The following is a 21,352-nucleotide window of genomic DNA, read 5'->3' on the forward strand; positions in this document are numbered from 1 at the left end:
AATCAAACAAACAGACTCCAACCTCTCCACAATGGCCAAGACCAGAGAGCTGTGTAAGGACATCAGGGATAAAATTTCACAAAAGGCTATACAGTAAAAAGCATGAAATGTTGTCATGCAAATAAACCATTGCTAACCAATACATCAGACATTGGAGAATATGACTATGAAAAATTGCAATTAGACCTGATCCTAAGTAATTAAACAACGTGTTTCATTTTTATTCTGTCTATTCTGCAATGTAAGATGACACAATTACTGCCTGTTATCTCCTCAACATATGCTAACCGGTAGAGTGCCTAGGCTGCAACACAATTAGATCAACTCAACACAATTAGATCAACTCGAACTGCAATGATTAGACTACATACCTCCGCACGCTCGCTTTGACGCTTTCTCTTCTCAAAAACGCTTCTGTTTTGGCACAGCACTAGATCCAGTCCATGGGAATATAGAAGGTACAGCTGTGTCTTTGAGTTTTCATCTGTGTTTTGTTTCCATCATTTCAAATTGTATATATCTTTCATAGTCATCGTATTTCCCGTTTTTTTATCACCACTAGCCATCTTCTTCATTTGTCTTTCAACGGAAAACAGTGACATTTTGTGCCTTCTTCCCTAGATTTCTTATATAAAGTGCAGCCAGGGACCAAACACCAGTTTGCTCTTACTGCCATCTCTTCAGATTTTTACTTTTCAGAACTAACTTTAGGCTACCTGTGTTAGGTGTTTCAACTTTCACGCCAGATCCTTCTACCCCACATAGAACTAACAGCTGTTACGTCAAGCTCCAAATAAGGGCATATATGTAACACAGTTGCCAGCACACATGCACAGTTGTTACCCATCTCCGCTGTTGTTGCAGTAATAAAATCATTATAAAATAATCGCAATCATTTTAGGTGGAAAAGTACACATTGCCTGACTCAAAACCGATAGTACTTTTGATAAAAATAGCTAATTTGGCCATACGCTTTCAATAAAACAAAGAATGTATCCACAATTTGAGTTTCTCAATTGCTCTTTTGCTGACAACAGAGCAAAGCTAGCAGTCACGAGTCACATGACCCATTTTTGCAGCTGTACAGTTCTAGACTGTAGGGAGAGAGAGGGGGAGAAGGCGAACTCCACCTAACTAGTTTCAATGTATGGAATCACTTGGGAAATTTTGGATTTAGGTCAACTTCCCCTTTAAACTACCACCAAGTTTGATGGTTGTAGCCATCATTAACAATCACCCGTATCAGCTAACTTATTTCATAAAACTTTACAATTTCTTTAGTATCGGCTACTTGTCATAATGAACAATATCAGAAAATTCCTGCGGTAAGTGATCAGTATGGTCAGTGATGATCATTTTTGGTTTATCTTCCCAGCTCTACCCAACAATAGGGATTATTTCTTTCTACTGTTGGGTGTCAAACCAAGTTTATCGGTAAATCTGTTTAATTTCTCACTTCAAGGTCAAAGGTCAGTAATGACTCAGACAGCTCTCTCCACACTGAGCTAAGTATGTGTAAAAAAGATGGCAGGTAGCCTAGTGGTTAGAGCATTGGGCCAGTAACCGAAAGGTTGCTAGATTAAATCCCAGAACTGATAAGGTAAAAATCTGTTGTTCTGCCCCTGATCAAGGCAGTTAACCCACTGTTCCTAGGCTGTCATTGTAATTAAGAATGTCTTCTTAACTGACTTGCCTAGTTACATTTAAAAAATTATGCTGTTGAGATTGTGGAAGGCTACCCGAAACGTTTGACCCAAGCAAGTTAAGCAATTTAAAGGCAATGCTACCAAATTCTAATTGAGTGTATGTAAACTTCTGACCCACTGGGAATGTGATGAAAGAAATAAAAGCTGAAATAAATCATTCTCTCCACTATTATTCTGACATTTGACATTCTTAAAATAAAGTGGTGATCCTAACTGACCTAAAACAGGGAATTTTTACTTGGATTAAATGTCAGGAATTGTGAAAAACTGAGTTTAAATGTATTTGGCTAAGGTGTATGCAAACTTCCGACTTCAACTGTATGTGTTATATTGGCTCCAGCAGCGCTTGATGCGCAGTATTTCCACATGGTGCGCCAAGTTATTTGTTCTATCTAGTCCCACTCAAGCCGAGCCCTCTCCTGACCAGCCGAAACCAGAACCTCGGTCTCCTTCACTTCTTCCTCCACCACAGGATCCAGAATCCTCAGACTGTGTCCCAAACACAGAGAAATATGCTGCATACTTATTTGATGGTGCATTTCACAAAACCACTCCCTATTTCATTCAATTATTTATACTTCTGTGGTTGGTATCAAGGGTGGTTTGAATTATACTCTATCATGCTGTGTGTCTTTAAGCACGAAAAAGAGGAAGACGAAAAAAGAGCTCCAACAGTCCACTGGTGCAACTTCAAAGATCTTCTGCAATAATTTAGCTCAACATCATCTCCCTCAACCTGAGGGCATGCTCTCTTTCCTGCTAATTTGAGAGAACAAAGAGGCCCGGTGTCTTCCTCTCCCCAGCTCTGGATTCAATCTAAACAGAACCAGCGCTGCCATTTCCCCCTTAACGAGGTTGGAAATCTTACAGGCAGTTTGCATCACGTCTCCCATTCATATTTACAAAATGTAAGGTTCAGAAAAACAATCAGAAAAGTAGATTTAATGATCTATATAAATAAGAAGTTGAAACTTCAGACTTGAAAATCAAACATTTGAAAATGCCAGTGATGAAAAATCTGCCTTGTTTACTTTCATTAATCAGCATCAACGTTTTAGGGGTTTCGATCCTAACATCAAAGTCAAGTCCCAGGGTGTTATGTAGAAGTGTGCCCCTCACTTGTAAGCCTTTCTGAAGCTGCAAGAGAAAACAGCTCTAGACAGTCTAGAGTACATAACACCCTTAGCAGAGTTTCCAACAACTGGATGCATCCGGGTGTCAGGGATACAGCTATCTTCAACCTAGCTTCCGTTTCCGCTGAAAAGCATTTGACTTCAGACTAAACATTATGCCATGGCCTGTTTAAGATTATCCGATTAATTTCACTTGTGATTGGAGAGCTAGAGTACCTCTCAGGCCCTGTTTGCTCAGGTAAAGGCCCTATCAGATGCAGACATTGGGGTTTTATAGGGAAATTATGGAGCTGGATACGAACACAATCCATTCTGAAGTCTCTTGGGGGCTAGCTGTCCCCAGTGGACAAGCACAACAGGAACAGGTGTGGTAACTGGAATCGCTCAATATACCAGCCAGAGGTGCTTTACAGTAGCTATTGTCTTACACGCACATGCATGGCTTCACAGGCTTAACTAGATCAGTAACATTCAGCACAGTACCATACCAGCAGTTGGCCATTCCTTATGCTGTAAAGATTCATAAAATATATCCTAACTTGATACATGATAGTCAACTGTACATTATGGCCAAAATATCATATGACAATATTTTTCATTTTTTTTGACAGTATGTCAATATTTGTATTTTATGTTATATAAATATGCTCATGTGTAGTTCATGACCCTAGGGTAGCAACTCATAAATGTTAAGTGATTTCAGTGGGGTTTTCTCCATTCTGATTGTTTTATACTGTTCAATCCAACTTCAAACAAACCAATTTTTCTGCATTTTCATACATTTCCTGCACTTTTGCTATAATTTCTACACAGTGCCAAAGCAATGATGCATGATATGATTTTTTTTTTTTTAAATTGAGGCCTATTTAAATGGTGAACTGCTGGAATCATGTAAAAAATAATGCTTATTCTAATTCTATAGTTGGAATATAGTGTTCAGCACCTTGAGTACATTGCTGTTTGACATGACAACGAATGCATAAATCAGGGAGGAATTACAATTGACAGGATAGGAACCTAAGTATTGGTCAGTGTTTCCAGGGGACCCTAATTTAGATGTTACATTACACGTTTTCTTACCTCATTTAGCTAGGGAGAGGCTATACAACAAGGTTCCCCAACTGGCGGCCCGTGGACTGTTTTATTTGCCCCCCCCAAGTTCTTTTTTAATGCCATTGTTGGATGTAAAATACTGTAAAAACACCAGGAAATCAGCTCTGAGTGATTTACATTTTGGAAATCTGTTCGTAACTATTCCCACGCATAATGGAGAGACACGTGATCGTATACAAATGTAAGCAAGGATTGAAATTCTTTTTTTGGTCAAATATTATATCTGTTTGGGGTTCTTGCGGTCAAATTGTTGTCTAACATTAGTAATATGTTTATATTTTATTTTTTATTTATTTTATTTTACTTCATCGTTGGACGTAAAATACTTTAAAACACCAGGAAATCAGCTCCAAGTGATTTTAATTTTTGAAATCTATTCCCAAGTATTCCCATGCATAATAGAGAGACACGTGATCATATACAAATGTAAGCAAGGTTTGACCATGTCGCTTAATGGTTTAATTCCCCCCTCCCAAGATTTAATTAATGGCAATTGAATTGAATACAGTCACATTTATTTCAAATGCATAGTTCCTCACTTTCCAGGTATTAACATTACATAACCTTACATCCCAGTGAAACATCAACAAACCAACTTTAATGACTGTTCTCCAGGTGTGTCCATCTGATCACAGTATGTTCACCCCTTATTAAGTCCTGTATTACTTTTTAAAAAACTGTTAAACTGAAGCAGCATCTGAAACTGCCTCCAGTCAGGCTCCAAGAACTGAAATATGTTATAATTAACATTCCATGTAATATTTAGTGAACTTTAACGCGATACTTGCCTCAGACAAGAAGATACATATTTTGTGCACAGCGCAGGACAGTGTGAGGAGAGGCTATTTGATCCAAAGCAGAGCAGCCAAGAGGTTAAGTGGTCAGTGTTTTTCCTAAGTGAGAGTTGAGAGAAGTGTGAAAACCAGGCCAGACGTTCTGACCTTCAGAGCTGCTGTGGAATAGCACCTTCTAGCCTCTCCTCCACCAACCATCTTTTGCTTTCATCTTCGGTGGACCCATATAAAAAAAGATCTGTGGTCTAAAAACTGTAGTACTATATTTTTATACCAGTATTATTCACTGTAGTGTTTCTGCAGACATGACTAGACATGACATGACTGTAGTGTTTTTGCGGACATGAATGTGGTATATTGTAGTAACACCTGCCGACTAGGGTTAGCTAAAATGGCACAACTACCAGACTACGCCAGTTACTGTTTACAGTTACTGCAACAGACCAGACAACACCTCAGCAAAAATATTGTTTTATTACAATTGTAACATCCTAAATATTAGCCAGGTTCTAGGCCCATTAAAGGGAAACCATACAGAAGCAGATAAAGAACAAGCAAAGTTCATTAGAGGTTTAGGTTAGCTTGTTTGACACATTAAGAATACACAAAAATGACAGATCTTTTTACTTCCACTCGATGACCAAAAACAGTGACAAACAATATTGTACTTCTGATAGTAGAAAAGAACAGTTAACCACTGTATTTACATAAACAGTATATTTTAGAAATACAAATTACTTTAAAGACAGTCACCTTATATGTGGGCGCAGCCAATAAAACAGACAATCCTCTCCAAACAAACCAACTGAAAACAAAAGGACATTGCAGTGGCTTTACATAATGAACATCTTGAAAATTCACACATGAATAAACTGACTAATGGTCAAACTCAACAAATACCATTCAGAACAAACAACCACACCCCCAAAAAATGCATAAGACAGTATGGTCACAAAATGGTTGTTAACAGAAATAAACAAACAGCAACAACACACAGAACCACCTGAACATGACCGAGGGGTGATTTTATACATTGCCTGCATGTCCTCACCTAATAAAGGTGCTCAGGGAAACACTAACCAAAACGTTGGTTCTTAGCCTGTCACAATATTCTTCATTTACAAGATTGTAATTGATTGGGGAAAAGGGGATACCTAGTCAGTTGTACAACTGAATGCCTTCAACTGAAATGTGTCTTCTGTATTTAACTCAACCCTTCTGAATCAGAGAGGTGCGGGGGGCTACCTTAATCAATATCCACGTCTTCGGCACTCAGGGGCAGAACAACAGATTTTTACCTTGTCAGCTCGGGAATTCGGTCCAGCAACCTTTTGGTTACTGGCCCAACATTCTAACCACTAGGCTACCTGCCGCCCCTCGATTGAGTTTTACGTGAGGCCATTCTACTATGGGACTCCAGTTAAAGAGCAGGCAGAGGCAGAGATGCAGTTCAGTTCAGTTTAAGTCTTTATAGATGAAATGGAGATGCATGGCAGGGGATGATTGACAATTGTTGACATGGACTTGTCCCAAGTTGAGATGTGGTTGGATTTTTATGGAATATGGTTGATCTAAAAGGAAACAAATGTGCAAATAACATGCAATTATAGCAATGAACATACATTAATTGGCTGTTAATGGCAATAATTAATGACAATGGCGGCAGGTAGCCTAGTGGTTAGAGCTTTGGACTAGTAACCGAAAGGTTGCAAGATCGAATCCTCGAGCTGACAAGGTAAAAATCTGTCATTCTGCCCCTGAACAAGGCAGTTAACCCACTGTTCCTAGGCCGTCATTGTAAATAAGAATTTGTTCTTAACTGACTTGCCTAGATTAATAAAGGTAAAAGAAAAAAAATGTGTGCATAAATAAAGCAGCAGTTAACAATGAATTGCCAGAAAGGGGATGCAATAGCATGCGGCATGGTAGGCCAGAGCTATACTATAGCAGGCTAATTTGGCAATGGCTACATGCATGGCAAACAAATAAATATAAAGCTAACAAAAGTAACAAGCATAGCCTTAAAGCATTCCTAGTTTGCATAAGCCAATGCATCAAAAGGGCAACACTAATTAACATTTGGCCATGGACACAACAAGTACCATATAAAACAGCCCATTAGACTCAAAATGGCTGTTTGACATTAACATTTCGCAGACGATATCAGCTACACAAAACAAACAATGGTGAGAGAGTCCTCTTTAAAAAGATAAAAAGCTTGTACTCAAATTTCAATGACGCATACTGTTGGTTGTTGTTTGTCGTGCCTAACTACTCAGTTTGAGGAGGCACCCTCGAACCTGCCTGTATAAATACCCTGCCATAGAGTTATATATAGGGCACCCCTGCCACGCGTGCCCTCCATCCTCCCGTGACCATAGACATTGGTAGAGGGCACACCAGCCACAGTGATGTGGAAGGCACAACTTCCACATCACCGAGCAGGAAATTCTGTACAATGATTAAAAACCAACTGGCAGTTCCTTTTGGCTTTACTAGTATGAATCATCAACAATCATCAGACAACCATTAATAAAATCCCAGATAATGGCTTGCTCTACTCAGACAATCATACATACTTAGGAGTCCTAAATGCACTGAGGAGGATGGTCCTCCCTTTCCTCCTCTGAGGAGCTCAGAACTGTTTACCCAACTCAATAGGTGGCCTGTCATGAACCTGTGTGTCTTATGTTCTGGTTGAGGTGTTCCCCTGATTAAACAGTAACTGCCATTGTCTGTTAGTTGTGCCATTTTAGCTAACCCTAGTCGGCAGGCGCTATTGCAATTTACTACAGTCATGTCTGAAAAACCACGACAGTAAATAGTACAGTATACTACTCATGTTCGCAAAAAATCTACAGTGATTACTACAGTATACTAGTCAAAAACACAACAGTGAATACTATAGTATATTACAGTCATCTGCATAATCACTATAGTCAATACAACAGTAAAGTCTGTAAAAACACTACAGTGAATACTGTAGTATATACATTCATTTTAGACCATAGACAGTATACTATAATATGTCATGTGGGTTAGCTTTAAATGTGTAACATGTTTTATGTTTGAACTAGGACCACAATGGAATAAATGTTTTACTTTGTTGTTCTTGACAAATTTCTAAATGCGTTGTATCCACATTTGTGGGTGTGTTGTAGTCAAATAAATAAATAAATAGTCAAATAAAAATCAATCAAGGGATACTACAGTGTGGAGTATAGTATTCCACAATACACTACAACATTCTATAGCCCTCAAACTTAACTCTGGACGTTGAAGCAGGTTTCACTGCTTTTTTGCATTGTTCCCCTGTAATCAGGGACTGATTTAGACCTGGTGGATGCAATTAATTATCAGGTAAAACAGAAAACCAGCAGGCTCTAAACCTCGTAGGGTAAGAGTTGAATACCCCTGTTCTATAGTAAGAGCTACACGATATAGGGGGAACCTCAGAGGAAATCCTTGGCATGATCTCCCCATATCAAAACAGCATTTACAAAGCTAGCAGCTAGCAGTCCAATCGATCGATCGATCGAAAAGTTCTAAAGTAAGCACTATATGATTGAGGGATAGTGTGCAGTATACTACAAAATACACAATACACAATATATACACAAGTATGTGAACACCCCTTCAAATTAGTGGATTTGGTTATTTCAGCCACACCCGTTGCTGACAGATATATAAAATTGAGCACACAGCCATCCATAGACAAACATTGGCAGTAGAATGGCCTTAACAAAGGGCTCAGTGAGTTTCAAAGTGGCACCGTCATAGCATGCCATCTTTCCAACAAGTCAGTTCGTCAAATTTCTGCCCTGCTAGAGCTGCCCCGGTCAAATGTAAGTGCTGTTGTTGTGAAGTGGAAATGTCTAGGAGCAACAACGGCTCTACCGCGAAGTGGTAGGCCACACAAGCTCACAGAACGGGGCCGCCAAGTGCTGAAGCTCGTAGCGTGTAAAAATAATCTGTCCTCGGTTGCAACACTCACTACCGAGTTCGAAACTGCCTCTGGAAGCAACGTCAGAATAAGAACTGTTTGTCGGGAGCTTCATGAAATGGGTTTCCATGGCCGAGCAACCGTACACAAGTCTAAGATCACCATGCGGGATGTCAAGTGTCGGCTAGAGTGGTGTAAAGCTTGCTGCCATTGGACTCTGGAGCAGTGGAAACACGTTCTCTGGAGTGATGAATCACGCTTCACCATTTGGCAGTCCGACAAACAAATCTGTGCTTGGCAGATGCCAGGAGAACGCCGCCTGCCCCAATGCATAGTGCCAACTGTAAAGTTTGTTGGAGGAGGAATAATGGTCTAGGGCTGTTTCTCATGGTTCGAGTTCAGGCCCTGACCTCAACACCATCGAACATCTTTGGAATGAATTGGAACGCCGACTGCAAGCCAGGCCTAATCGCCCAACATCAGTGCACGGCTTCACTAATGCTCTTGCGGCTGAAGTCCCCGCAGCAATGTTCCAAAATCTAGTGGAAAGCCTTCCCAGAAGAGTGGAGGCTGTTATAGCAGCAAAGGGGGGACTAACTCGATATTAATGCCCATTATTTTGGAATGAGATGTTCGACGAGCAGGTGTCCACATACTATTGGTATATAGTGTATTATAATAAGCAGTACACGATCGAGGGATACTACAGTGCGTAGTATAGAATTCTACAGTATACTACACAATTCTATAGTAAGCACTACACAATCGAGGGATACTATAGTCTGTAGTATAGTCTTTGCCATTATACTACAAAATGCTAAAGTAAGCACTACATGAGCAAGGGATACTACAGTGTGTAATATAGTATTCTACAGTATGCTACAACATTCTAAAGTAAGTACTACACGTGCTCAAGGGATATTACAGTGTGTAGTATAGTATTCTACAGTACACTACAAACGTCTATAGTAAGCACTATACGGTCAAGGGATACTACAGTGTCGAATATAGGATTCTACAATGTACCACAGTTTACTACAGAATTCTATAGTAAGTACTATAGTATTCTATAGTAAACTGTAGTATTTGTTTTATGTGGGGAGCATAATCTGCATTCAGTTGCAAATGAATGTAGTCAATGCACTAAAAACACCCAGACACATTCTGTGGAGAGGATGTTGAGGTCTTCCATATATTAAGGACTAATGTTGTGGCCTGTAAGCACCAGTAAGGAAATGTTCTGTGTGACTTCAGGACATAGAACCGGATAGTAGAGGTAAAGGCATGTGTAGGCCACAGCACATTCTAGCCCTGGGTGTAGTACTTTAATTTCATATGCTGCTTTAGCAATGACAAATGTATTTCATTTTATGCCAACTTGTGACATGATTCAGATTAATAAGACATTATTATGTAAGGTTGATTCATTTGGCACAAGTTGAAATCTACCTCGAAGAGACGTTTGAGGGATCTATAGATCTGTACGTTCTCTATAGTCGGCTATAATGAACTCAGTGACTGGGGAATATGGAAGTCTTACATAAAATGTATTATTCCATATTCATGTCAGTTCACAACATTTTAGAGCAACATCCGCTGAAGTTCTCAGGGAAGGTATTTAGGCTACTAATATCAAGTCTTGAATACCAAACACCACATAAGGCTGTGCATAATTAGTGTCACAGCAATTTAGCTAAATCTTTTGTTTTGCAACCTACAATACGTTTCACGATGAGACTTTGACCCAAAGATGTGTCTGAGTCAATCACAAGTGCATTCAAATGCAGGTTTTGTAATTTAAAGCGTTCATACAGAATAAAACCGCCTGGTTATGAAAGAGCCTGGTCATAACTTTGCATATAGCCATTTCTTTCCCTAAATGGTAATTTGTTAGAGCATTGTAGTGTATGGAGCTCATTGTAGAATAGAGTGACCCCTAATTTAGTATGACTGTCAATTAAAGTGGGTCTGTAAAACTTTATTCAGGTTTTTTAGGATCTCTTCATCATAGACGGAAACATCTTTGTGTGGTTATGATTTTATGCGAGCACTGCACTGACAATCGCAGGTTGGGAACTTGGCATATATTCTATTGTCATGTTGTTTTACACCAAAGGAGAAATGTGAATACAATCCTCATGTAGATTGGTGGAAGCAGGTTAAAGAGGCACTAGGACGCTTGTTTGTCTAACTTCACATGTTGTACATTACGAGTAGACAGTGGTAGTTGAAGTTGACTGCATCGGACAGTTCCACTTATGTCTCTCTGTGTGTCTCTCTCTCTGTGCCCTCCATGTGGCTGAGATTCCTGCAGTACTTGGCCTGTTTTGTTCCCCTCTTTGTAACTCAATGTAGAGACCGGGTGTCATTTGTCCCATGTCCCCTTAGGGCAGAGCACTCTTACTCTGACAGATTTCCCACAACTGTAAATTGGACAACTCAGCCCCAAGAGATTTCCATCGGCTTCTTTCTCCTTTGTGTGAATTATTTATTTACTTGTATCGGTGACGGAGTGCTGGAATGTTTTGTATGTGTGTAGCTGTTCTCTGATTCTCCAGCCACCCCAGGTTGATCCTCACACTGTAATGACAAGACGTGAGAACTGAAGTACACATTTCATGTTGTGTCATACATGCCACTGTGGCCTTTGAATGATTTAAAATGTCTCCGGAGAAAACTACAGCTCACCCTGCCAGCCGATTCCACCACAGGAAGGAGGTTCAGTTAGACACAGAAGTCCATCCTAGAGACCAGATAGACTCTATTTCTGATAGTTTCATGTAGCAAAAGCTGCCTTTTGGGAATAGTTTCTGCTTTGGAGACAGTGTCCTCTATGACTCTGACAGTGTGTTCCGCTTGGCTTTACAGATAAAGCAGAGACACATTGTCAGGGAGACTTATAGCTTGCAGGTCAGCTGAATGTTCACTCCTTCCTGGAGTGGCTGGCAGCCCTGTGAGGTATTGATCGCGAACCTCTTTCTCAGAGACCATTATGATCTATCACTTCATACAGCTACAGTAAGCGGCTGGTGGGTGGCAGTCGCTATTGTGTACTTTTCCAAACTCCATACTCAGTAGAACTTGAAATCAAAGTTTATTTGTGGCGTACACAGTTTAGCAGATGTTAAGGCGGGTGCAGCGAAATGCTTATATACTGTACTTCATAGCTTATACAGGCCACATTCATGGAATTATAAGGCCATTTATCTTTAACTGAAAGGTCATATATCAACACAATGTAGCTGTTGAGATCTACTGGAAGTGTCACCATGCAGCATAATACACATGGGATACGAATGTGAGTCAAGAGGATAAGTGGTGTTCAAACTCATTCATTTAGCTGTAATTAGAAGATGGCTGACAATTGCCTCACCCACTGTACATCCCGTTCCCACTCAGTAGATCGGTGCAGCAGGGTGCACAGTGCTCTGCACCGCTAGCGCCCTGATGGCTGTCTTTATATTTGGGTACGACCCTCAAAGGGATAGCTGCGACCCCGGACACTTTGGCGCCCCATTCATGACGGTCCTCTTTATGTTTGGGTGCCAACCTCTGAGCCGATGACACCCCATTAGAAGGACCTCCTTTATGTGAACACAGAACCTCGAAGAGAGCAACTCCTCTGGCATGTTGTTGATTGCAAGCACTCACTTCTTCTGTCTCAGTCTGTGAGCTCTTTATGTCCATAGATCAGCCACGGGAAACTGGCACGTCTTTTGTAGGCCCAGGATCAATTTCCCAAAAATAAATAAACAAATATTTTACTGTTGAGGTTTAGCATAGTAAAATATACAAGGTGCAATTTTGAAATTTGTTTGTGCATCAGCAGTTTTTTCTTGTTATGTCAGTCACTGGCAGTCACTCAATTAGACCATTTCAGCTAACATTTTTTAGAATGGAAAGTTAGTCTAAATTTGTAGTAATCATGGTCGAACACGATTTTGCTTAGGGCCCCCAAGAATGTATTTGATTGTTGAATACATTGTACAGTAGGGCTGGGACGATACCAATATCGCATTATTTTTTATGTAAAATATTCTGTGCTACAGCTTTGAAAATAAATAAATGTGACTCTGGATGACAACATAATGAAGTTTGTTTCCAACATTAAGGCTGTTTTCCTAAAGAAGTTAAATCGACCTTCATGTTTTGTTTCTTTGCCATGATAGTAACGAACTAACGAGTATCGCAATACTGGTATGATCTCTGTACAGTATCTTCTGCTTTATAGCATCCTGCTACATAGCCTACATCTAATCAAGATACTCTACATGGTGGTCGTGATGGATACCCCACTCAATAGATCTGGACTCACATAAACAAGTCTGTGTGTCCTGGAGTGGAAGAAAACCATCTCAAAGGAGAGGGAGTTAGTGTTGTAATTCTCAGCTTCCACCACCAACTCCACCACCTTACCTAACACATGACTGCCCTGCAGCCGCATTCCCATTCTAGTACTGGGGGAAAAGCTGTGAAAATGAAGACGTTTCTTCTTATTTCACACTCAGCGCTTGATCGCTGGCATCTTGTTATGTCCCATTTGCTTCCCTCCACTGGCTCTGATGAAAGCAGGGCAGCAAAGCTGTGACAGGACTTAAAGGGGCCCTCCATCAAAACACATTTGTTTGGGGTCTTTTTATCCTGGCCATAGCCCACCTCCCTTCCCTTTTCTAATTTCTCCTAGTCTATCTCTCATTAGTGGCTACCCCCCCACTCCCAACCCCAGTTCACTTTATTTAAGTTTGATGGGCTGATGCTTGAGACTAAGAACAAGAGGACGTCACACTCTGTCTTTTCCTGTTTAATCGGTCCACGACCTCTGTCTGAAAAGAGCGTCAATCTATGAAGGGAGGTGGAAAGGTCAATGGCTGCCCATGACCCTGGATGGCTGTGTCCATTTGGATGGGTAGAGAAATGGGCCAACCAACAGATTTACCCAAGGAGATCTCTAACCCATCAATCAACAGTAACATTCATACACTTGTCAATATTAACATTCTAACACTTATTCATGTGTTCATGTGTTGCTTTAATTGCACATTAATGGACCATATCTATTATATTCTGTGAATTATAAAGGATTTGTAGATGTGTGTCCTCAAAATGAAGACATATAGCTACCATCTGGTTGAATCACATCCAAGGACTCTTTAATCATTGTCTACAAACACAATCTTAATTGTTTTGAGTTTAGTGCCAATCTTACAAGTTTTAATCATACTTGTCTCCTTCAAATCCCTCTAGTTACTAACATCTAACAACTGTTATTAATGAACTGTACATATTTGGCATGATGTCTGTCTGTAGAGAATAATTGGGACACGGGAATAAAGCAGAAAAGCTCTAATTAGTCTGAGTGTTTGATAGAACGTGGGTCTTAAACATGAGGGCTGACTGTCTCCTCCTTACTCGTCAAACCTCTGTCAAAATCCTTGTTAAGTGGGCACTAATTTGTGAAATTATATCAGCTGTGAAGTGGAGAGTGAAGGGGGGTGAGAGAGTTAGGGGTGAGGCAGCACGGGTGCGGCTGACTGGTGTGAAAAGGCATTGGGTTAAGAAAAGGCTTTCCTCAGATGAACTGGTCAGGTCAAGGTCACGGTGGTTGGAGTCCTTGGAGTAACAGCAGACGTTGCATATAGACGCGCTACTAGTAAAATAAACTCAGCAAAAAAAGAAATGTCCTCTCACTGTCAACTGCATTAAATTTCTGAAAACTTAACATGTGTAAATATGTGTATGAACATAACAAGATTCAACAACTGAGACATAAACTGAACAAGTTCCACAGACATGTGACTAACATAAATGGAATAATGTGTCCCTGAACAAAGGGGGGGTCAAAATCAAAAGTAACAGTCAGTCTCTTGTGTGGCCAACAGCTGCATTAAGTACTGCAGTTCATCTCCTTCTCATGGACTTCGCTGGTCATGGCAGAACACTGACTTTCCTGTCTTGCAGGAAATCACACACAGAACGAGCAGTATGGCTGGTGGCATTGTCATGCAGGAGGGTCATGTCAGGATGAGTCTGCAGGAAGGGTACCACATGAGGGGGGAGGATGTCTTCGCTGTAACGCACAGCATTGAGATTGCCTGCACTGACATCAAGCTCAGTCCGATGATGCTGTGACACACCACCCCAGACCATGACGGACCCTCCACCTCCAAATCGATCCCGCTCCAGAGTACAGGCCTCGATGTAATGCTCATTCCTTCGACGATAAACACAAATCCGACCATCACCCCTCGTGAGACAAAACCATGACTCATCAGTGAAGAGCACTTTTTGCCAGTCCTGTCTGGTCCAGCGACGTTGGGTTTATGCCCATAGGCGACGTTGTTGTCAGTGATGTCTGGTGAGGACCTGCCTTACAGCAGGCCTACAAGCCCTCAGTCCAGCCTCTCCCAGCCTATTGCGGACAGTCTGAGCACTGATGAAGGGATTGTGCGTTCCTGGTGTAACTCGGGCAGTTGTTGTTTCCATCCAGTACCTGTTCCGCAGTTGTGATGTTCGGATTTACCGATCCTGTGCGTGTGTTGTTACACGTGGTCTGCCACTGCAAGGGCGATCAGCTGTCCGCCCTGTCTCCCTGTAGCGCTGTCTTAGGTGTCTCACAGTACGAACATTGCAATTTACTGCCCTGGCCACATCTGCAGTCCTCATGCCTCCTTGCAGCATGCTTAAGGCACGTTCACGCAGATGAGCAGGGACCTGGGCATCTTTCTTTTGGAGTCAGTAGAAAGACCTCTTTTAGTGTCCTAAGTTTTCATAACTGTGACTTACTTGCCTACCGTCTGTAAGCTGTTAGTGTCTTAACGACCGTTCCACAGGTGCATGTTCATGAATTGTTTATGGTTCATTCAACAAGCAAGTGTTTAAACCCTTTACAATGAAGATCTGTGAAGTTATTTAGATTTTTACAAATTATCTTTGAAAGAAAGGGTCCTGAAAAAGGGACGTTTCTTTTTTTGCTGAGTTTATGTTGTCTAGGTGTGTGTGTGTGTGTGTTGTTGTTTGTGTGTGTGTGTGATGAAATGAAAAGTATCCCAAACATAGAAACTGAAATCTGCTCTCCCTTTGCAGATAATTACCTGTGTAATGTGATTACCTCAGTTCTGTTTTATTGTGTGACTCAGATTAGGGCTATGTTCATGTCATGCATGTGTTTCATTACAATGACTAACATGTTTCATTCACAGTAACGGATGTGTTGGTGCTGGACTAATTCAGAGATTTGCCCATTCTAGTATTCAATAACATGTTGTAACTCAAAAACAGGAAAATTGGATGCATCACCAATGCCCTGGAGAAAATGTTTTTTTCCTGTTTTTTTTAGACCAGGGGATTGTTTTCACAGTATTTGTTACCCTTGAAGAGCTTCCGACATCAACGTTATGCAAATAGTTTCCTTTTTTTCTCTTTGGCCAGAGGACAGAGAGGAGCCAGAGAGGAGGCTGCACTACAAATCCTTTATCCTTTAACACCTGTTCTCCTTTACTAGATAAATAATGCATGGTCCTGTCTCAGAGCAGAGCAGAGGGGAAAACACAGGCCAGGTTCACACAGGGAGCCAAGTGGGGTCTCCAGTGGGCACAGACAGATGCCAACCCCCCTAACTCTGTGCGAGCATTACAATGCCAGGGAGCAGATTATACCCTGCCCATATTATACCCTCCCAAACTCCTGCTGTTTAATTTCAGCCCTGACTGGGAGCACTGCCGCTGGGAATGGCCCTGTCTTTATCTGTGGAGTATGGTTAGGTGGAAGTGTAGCCATGATGCTGAGTACACAATTGCCCTTGGGTTATGTGAGGTACTGTATAGGTAAAGAATTGGAGGTATTGGCGTGTTACTAAACCAAAATATATACGGTCAGCATGTGGTCAACACAAGGACAGAATAACCCTTTCCCTCTGTGTCCTTCTTCCACAGTGGGAGGAGGTGAGTGGATACGATGAGAACATGAACACCATCCGCACCTACCAGGTGTGCAACGTGTTCGACAACAACCAGAACAACTGGGTCCGCACCAAGTACATTTGGCGCCGGGGTGCACAGCGGATCCACGTGGAAATGAAGTTCTCCGTGCGAGACTGCAGCTCCATCCCCAACGTGCCCGGCTCCTGTAAAGAGACTTTTAACCTGTACTACTATGAGTCAGACTCGGACACGGCCAACAAGGTGTCCCCGCCATGGATGGAGAACCCCTGGATCAAGGTGGACACCATCGCGGCCGATGAGAGCTTCTCCCAGGTCGACCTTGGCGGCCGGGTGATGAAGATCAACACAGAGGTGCGGAGCTTCGGCCCCGTGTCCAAACACGGATTCTACCTGGCCTTCCAGGACTACGGCGGCTGCATGTCCCTCATCGCCGTGCGTGTCTTCTACAGGAAGTGTCCTCGCGTCATCCAGAACGGAGCTGTGTTTCAGGAGACCCTGTCTGGGGCAGAGAGCACCTCTCTGGTGGCAGCGCGGGGTGTGTGTATCTCCAACGGGGAGGAGGTGGACGTGCCCATCAAACTGTACTGCAACGGGGATGGGGAGTGGATGGTGCCCATCGGGCGCTGCATGTGCAAGGCTGGCCACGAGGCTGTGGAGAACGGGACTGTGTGTAGAGGTAAGGGCCACTCTCATCCCTCTCTCTTCAACTCTGTTATCCAGACTAGAAGGACACAGTAACCTTTACAGAGCCAGTCAGCTGTATATTCATAACAGAGTAATCCAGATAGCAGAGCATACACACAGTACTTAATACCGTACCTGTCTGCATACTGCACTTCATGCTGCTCTAGGGATCAGGTTATTCCATATGAACAGACAGTCTACGCTTGTAAAATATGCCCATGTATTGAATAAATAAACAGGAAGATGGGATCATCACACTTCACATTGGATAGTACACGTTGGCTCTACGGTCATATGTTCATGTGAATGATCACTCCTAAGCTTTTCCAATAATATACTGGTGAATATTACTTCACATATGTAACAGATGTGCTTCAGGTTATACAGTATATATGGCAGAATATGTATTTTTTGTTGAAGTGGGCGAACATAGAACATGCCTAGTTCATTTCTAAAGCACTCTAAAGGAAGAGGAGTGTCAGATCAGAGGTGTTTGGACTCCAGTCACATAGGTCTGTCATAGCCTGGAGTTATTTATTACTTTCAATACTTTACACGGTGTAATGGATGTAATCTTAGACTTCCATTCAAATCCACGTAGAAAGGAAACAATTTACCTTTACCTCAAGGGAAGTTGTAATGCTAATGCGTGTAGGATGTGTGAATATGTTACATTTAATCATTTTGTCATAGCTCTTCTCATTCCATATTCCAGCTCTGGTGGAAAAGGTTGTAAAGAGGTTAATATTTCAGTTTCTCACAGTGAAGGCTGAAGTTGATTTGATTTTAAGCCAATGATAGCTTTTCTAATGAAAACACAAACAGCCAAAATAAGATCAAAGCTGAGTAGGAGCATCAGATCTATTGTTGTAGGTGCAATGCAGTATTGAGTCAGTTAGCTACCACACACACCTACTGGGTACACCAAAATGTACAGTATTTCAAGGACAAGAGAAGATTTGCACCAAACGCCTACCACCCATCATTCTTATCTTCGACTGGAATCCCTCGTGGTCCAGATCGATTTACCATTTTACAACATCAGTGTGCTCAGCCTCACCTGTGCTGCTACGCCCTTTTGCTGTGCGGCAGGTGATATTGGCTGGACGTGGTCAGAGAGCCTGATGGCTAACAGCAAAACAGGGCAGTTACAGCCTGCAGCCTGCAGACAAGGCCCACGCTGACACTGCCAGGCAGCCAGCCGGCAGGCACAATAAACCGCCTACCTGTGTTCCAGCCGCCTGTGTACTGCTGCCTCTGTCATAAGCCTGCCTGTAATTACCCCACAGCCACCAGCAGCTCTGGCTCTGGTTCTGCTGAGAGGAGGGACAGTGAATGGCGCTGTTGCTCTTCGCCTTGCTCCTCAAAACAGTACCTCTGCTCAATGACTGCTAATGAGGACAAGCACAGGTCCTCCTTAAGGGATACACACCAATAAGAGGAGCATGGAGGATATCTGCTATAATTTGAAACCCCTGCATAATTAAACAAATCTGGTTGTTTTTTGACCTACATGTAATTCACTGCACTGTCGGATTGAAACGTCCCATGGGCATCCTCAATCACAGTGATTTTGTGTGAAACTGGATTATACAATTCAATTGATGGCCATTCAATTGAAATGAATGTTTTTCAATCAATCACTGCTAGAGGGCTGGGCAGTGGCAGTGTTTCATCTTCGGCACATGTTGGGGTGTAGCGTTTTACCTTCTAGTTCCTTATCACCCTCCTGTTCATTTCTCCAACAGGGGAAAAATCTGCTTTAATTACAGAGGCTCGCCATCCAATGTCCTCTGCTCTGAAGAAAAGCTTCTTTCACTACAGTCTTTCATGTTCATCTTTTGGGCTCCCGAGTTGCGCAGCAGTCTAAGGCACTGCATCTTAGTGCAGGAGGCGTCACTATAGTACCTGGTTCAAATCCAGGCTGTATCACATCTGTTCGTGATTGAGAGTCCCATAGGGCAGACAATTGGCCCAACGTCGTTGGGTTTGGCCAGAGTAGGCCGTCATTGTAAATAAGAATTTGTTGTTAACTGACTTGCCTAGTTAAATAAAGGTTAAATTAAAAGAAATCATCAGCACCTCTGCTGTACTGAGAGTGGTTTTGTGTTAGCAAGGCCAAGGCTCACACACTGCTACCCAGTGTGTACAAGCAGATGTTTTTTTCAGTTTTTCTCAGTGTGGCTAGGTCTCCAGTGATAACATAGACACACTCAGTGGACTATTAAAACTTTATGAGCAGGATGCATTATCTTAGAGTGGAGCTGTGGCATGCAACAAAACACTGGCATAGAGATGGATTTTATAGGCACACAATAGTTATGAGACTCAGTCCAAAAAAGGTGAAATGTGTGTGATACAAAATAAGAAAATGAAATCATTAAAGATGAACATTTTTATTGCTTGTGATTGGCCTATTGTATGGTAAGCCTTTTTTATTAGATTTTTGATCGAGGCCTGTCATCGATTGGTATTTGTGGATTTATCTTTCTCCACATTGAAAGTTGATATCGCCGTGTGAGACTGTGGTAAGTGCCTTTTAACTGCCAGTGGTTAGGTAATGAATTGATTTATGAAAGATGCGCCTTTGCCCGCTCATGTTTAGGTAATGAATTGATTTGTGAAAGATGCCGTCTCAGGGAGTCTTCAGTATCCTCTTTCGGAGAGGATTATGGAACCACAGATAGAAAATAATATAACAGTGAAGATGATAGAGCAGTCTTGCGCCAATATTATTAATAAGGCAAGTGATGCTTTTTCCAACACTTTGGCAACAAGACTTAATTACACATGTATCAATTAAATCCTTGGCACGGCCCTTCGCAAATAATTACACTTTGACATGAAATCTGTCAAAATATTGACAATAGACAGCGCTGTTTCAGTTTAAATTGCAGGGCTTTTCTCTGTGATCGTGTTACTAACCAGATGAAGTTACTTCTCATAGTGCCAGGGGCAAATGAGGGTCTCTGAACAGAAAGGGCCCTGAAAGTAGAGATCTGATTACCCTTCGAGCCTGAGGAGATGGTGGACCACAGAGACACACACATGGGGTCCTGTTCATCCTTGCCGTACCAGTTGAAATAAAAGCACTCTCTCTCTAGAAGGGTACAATGAGAGCCATGTTCAGGGGTGGAAATGCAAACTCCCTAACAATGCCCATGTGTGTTTTTTCTTGTAATCTGATCATCTAACCCCATGCTATTGTGGCTTTAAGGGTCTTGACTGTGGGAGTGTGTCTCATATTATGGAGCAATGAATGTTCAGACAGAGACGCAAAAGTCACATTTACAGTAAAAGTTTCGAGCAGCACTAAGTAACCGTACAGTAGTTCTTTAACTAGTGCGTTTGAGGAAAGGAGATGCTGTAAAGTCACCACCGTAGTTTACACAGGCATGTCCCGCTGCACAGATATAAAAGGAAGCATTCAGCACACCACATCAAATACCTCTGCTTGACATCCATGACAGTTGAGGGTGTAGAATGTGAGGAACAGGAGACTGCATGGTCTTTCCTATTGACATGCAAAGAAAAGCCCAGTGTGAAACATGAGACAGCCTGACAGCTCATAGACTGTTACCTGAGAGAGGCCATGGGGGAACGGGATGGAATGCTACATTTGCACAGCTCACAGATTCAAAGCATTCATTAATGCAAAATTACAAAGGATCAAGAATCAATATTAAAATGGACACTCATAGCAAACATTCTGTATGGTCCTCAAACCAGTTTATTACTGGCTTGGTTGCTCTCTCTTTCTGCTATCCCCTACATATGAAAATATAACAACAGAGTCAGGTCAGATGAAGAGTATTCTAGGTCAGGTTGTGGAGAAACATCAATGTGTTTCTCTCCTCTTGGATGTGGTGAGATGTGGTGAGGTCTCTGTCAGTAGTGTGGGCTGAGCTGCCTGATGCTAGCTCTGCTGTTGCACATCTAAGGCAAGAAGATTAACGAGGGGCGCTTTAGTAATCCTTCAGTCAAATGTAATGGTAGATACAGGGAGTTAGAGAGGATTAAGTGAGAAGGTGTGCCCTGG

At 41.9% G+C, this 21,352-nt stretch overlaps 1 protein-coding gene across 1 annotated transcript in view; it reads left to right on the top strand.

The window, feature by feature from the left end:
• Positions 1-21,352, top strand: part of ephb2b (eph receptor B2b) — a 177,231-nt gene that overhangs the window by 58,325 nt on the left and 97,554 nt on the right. The window contains exon 3 of the mRNA XM_039015883.1: positions 16,621-17,305. Within this exon, the coding sequence (XP_038871811.1) occupies positions 16,621-17,305 (685 nt within the window). The remainder of the gene's footprint in view (positions 1-16,620; positions 17,306-21,352) is intronic.

The sequence above is a fragment of the Salvelinus namaycush genome, chromosome 20 (genome assembly GCF_016432855.1).
Source record: "Salvelinus namaycush isolate Seneca chromosome 20, SaNama_1.0, whole genome shotgun sequence".
In the NCBI taxonomy this organism is placed as follows: domain Eukaryota; kingdom Metazoa; phylum Chordata; class Actinopteri; order Salmoniformes; family Salmonidae; genus Salvelinus; species Salvelinus namaycush.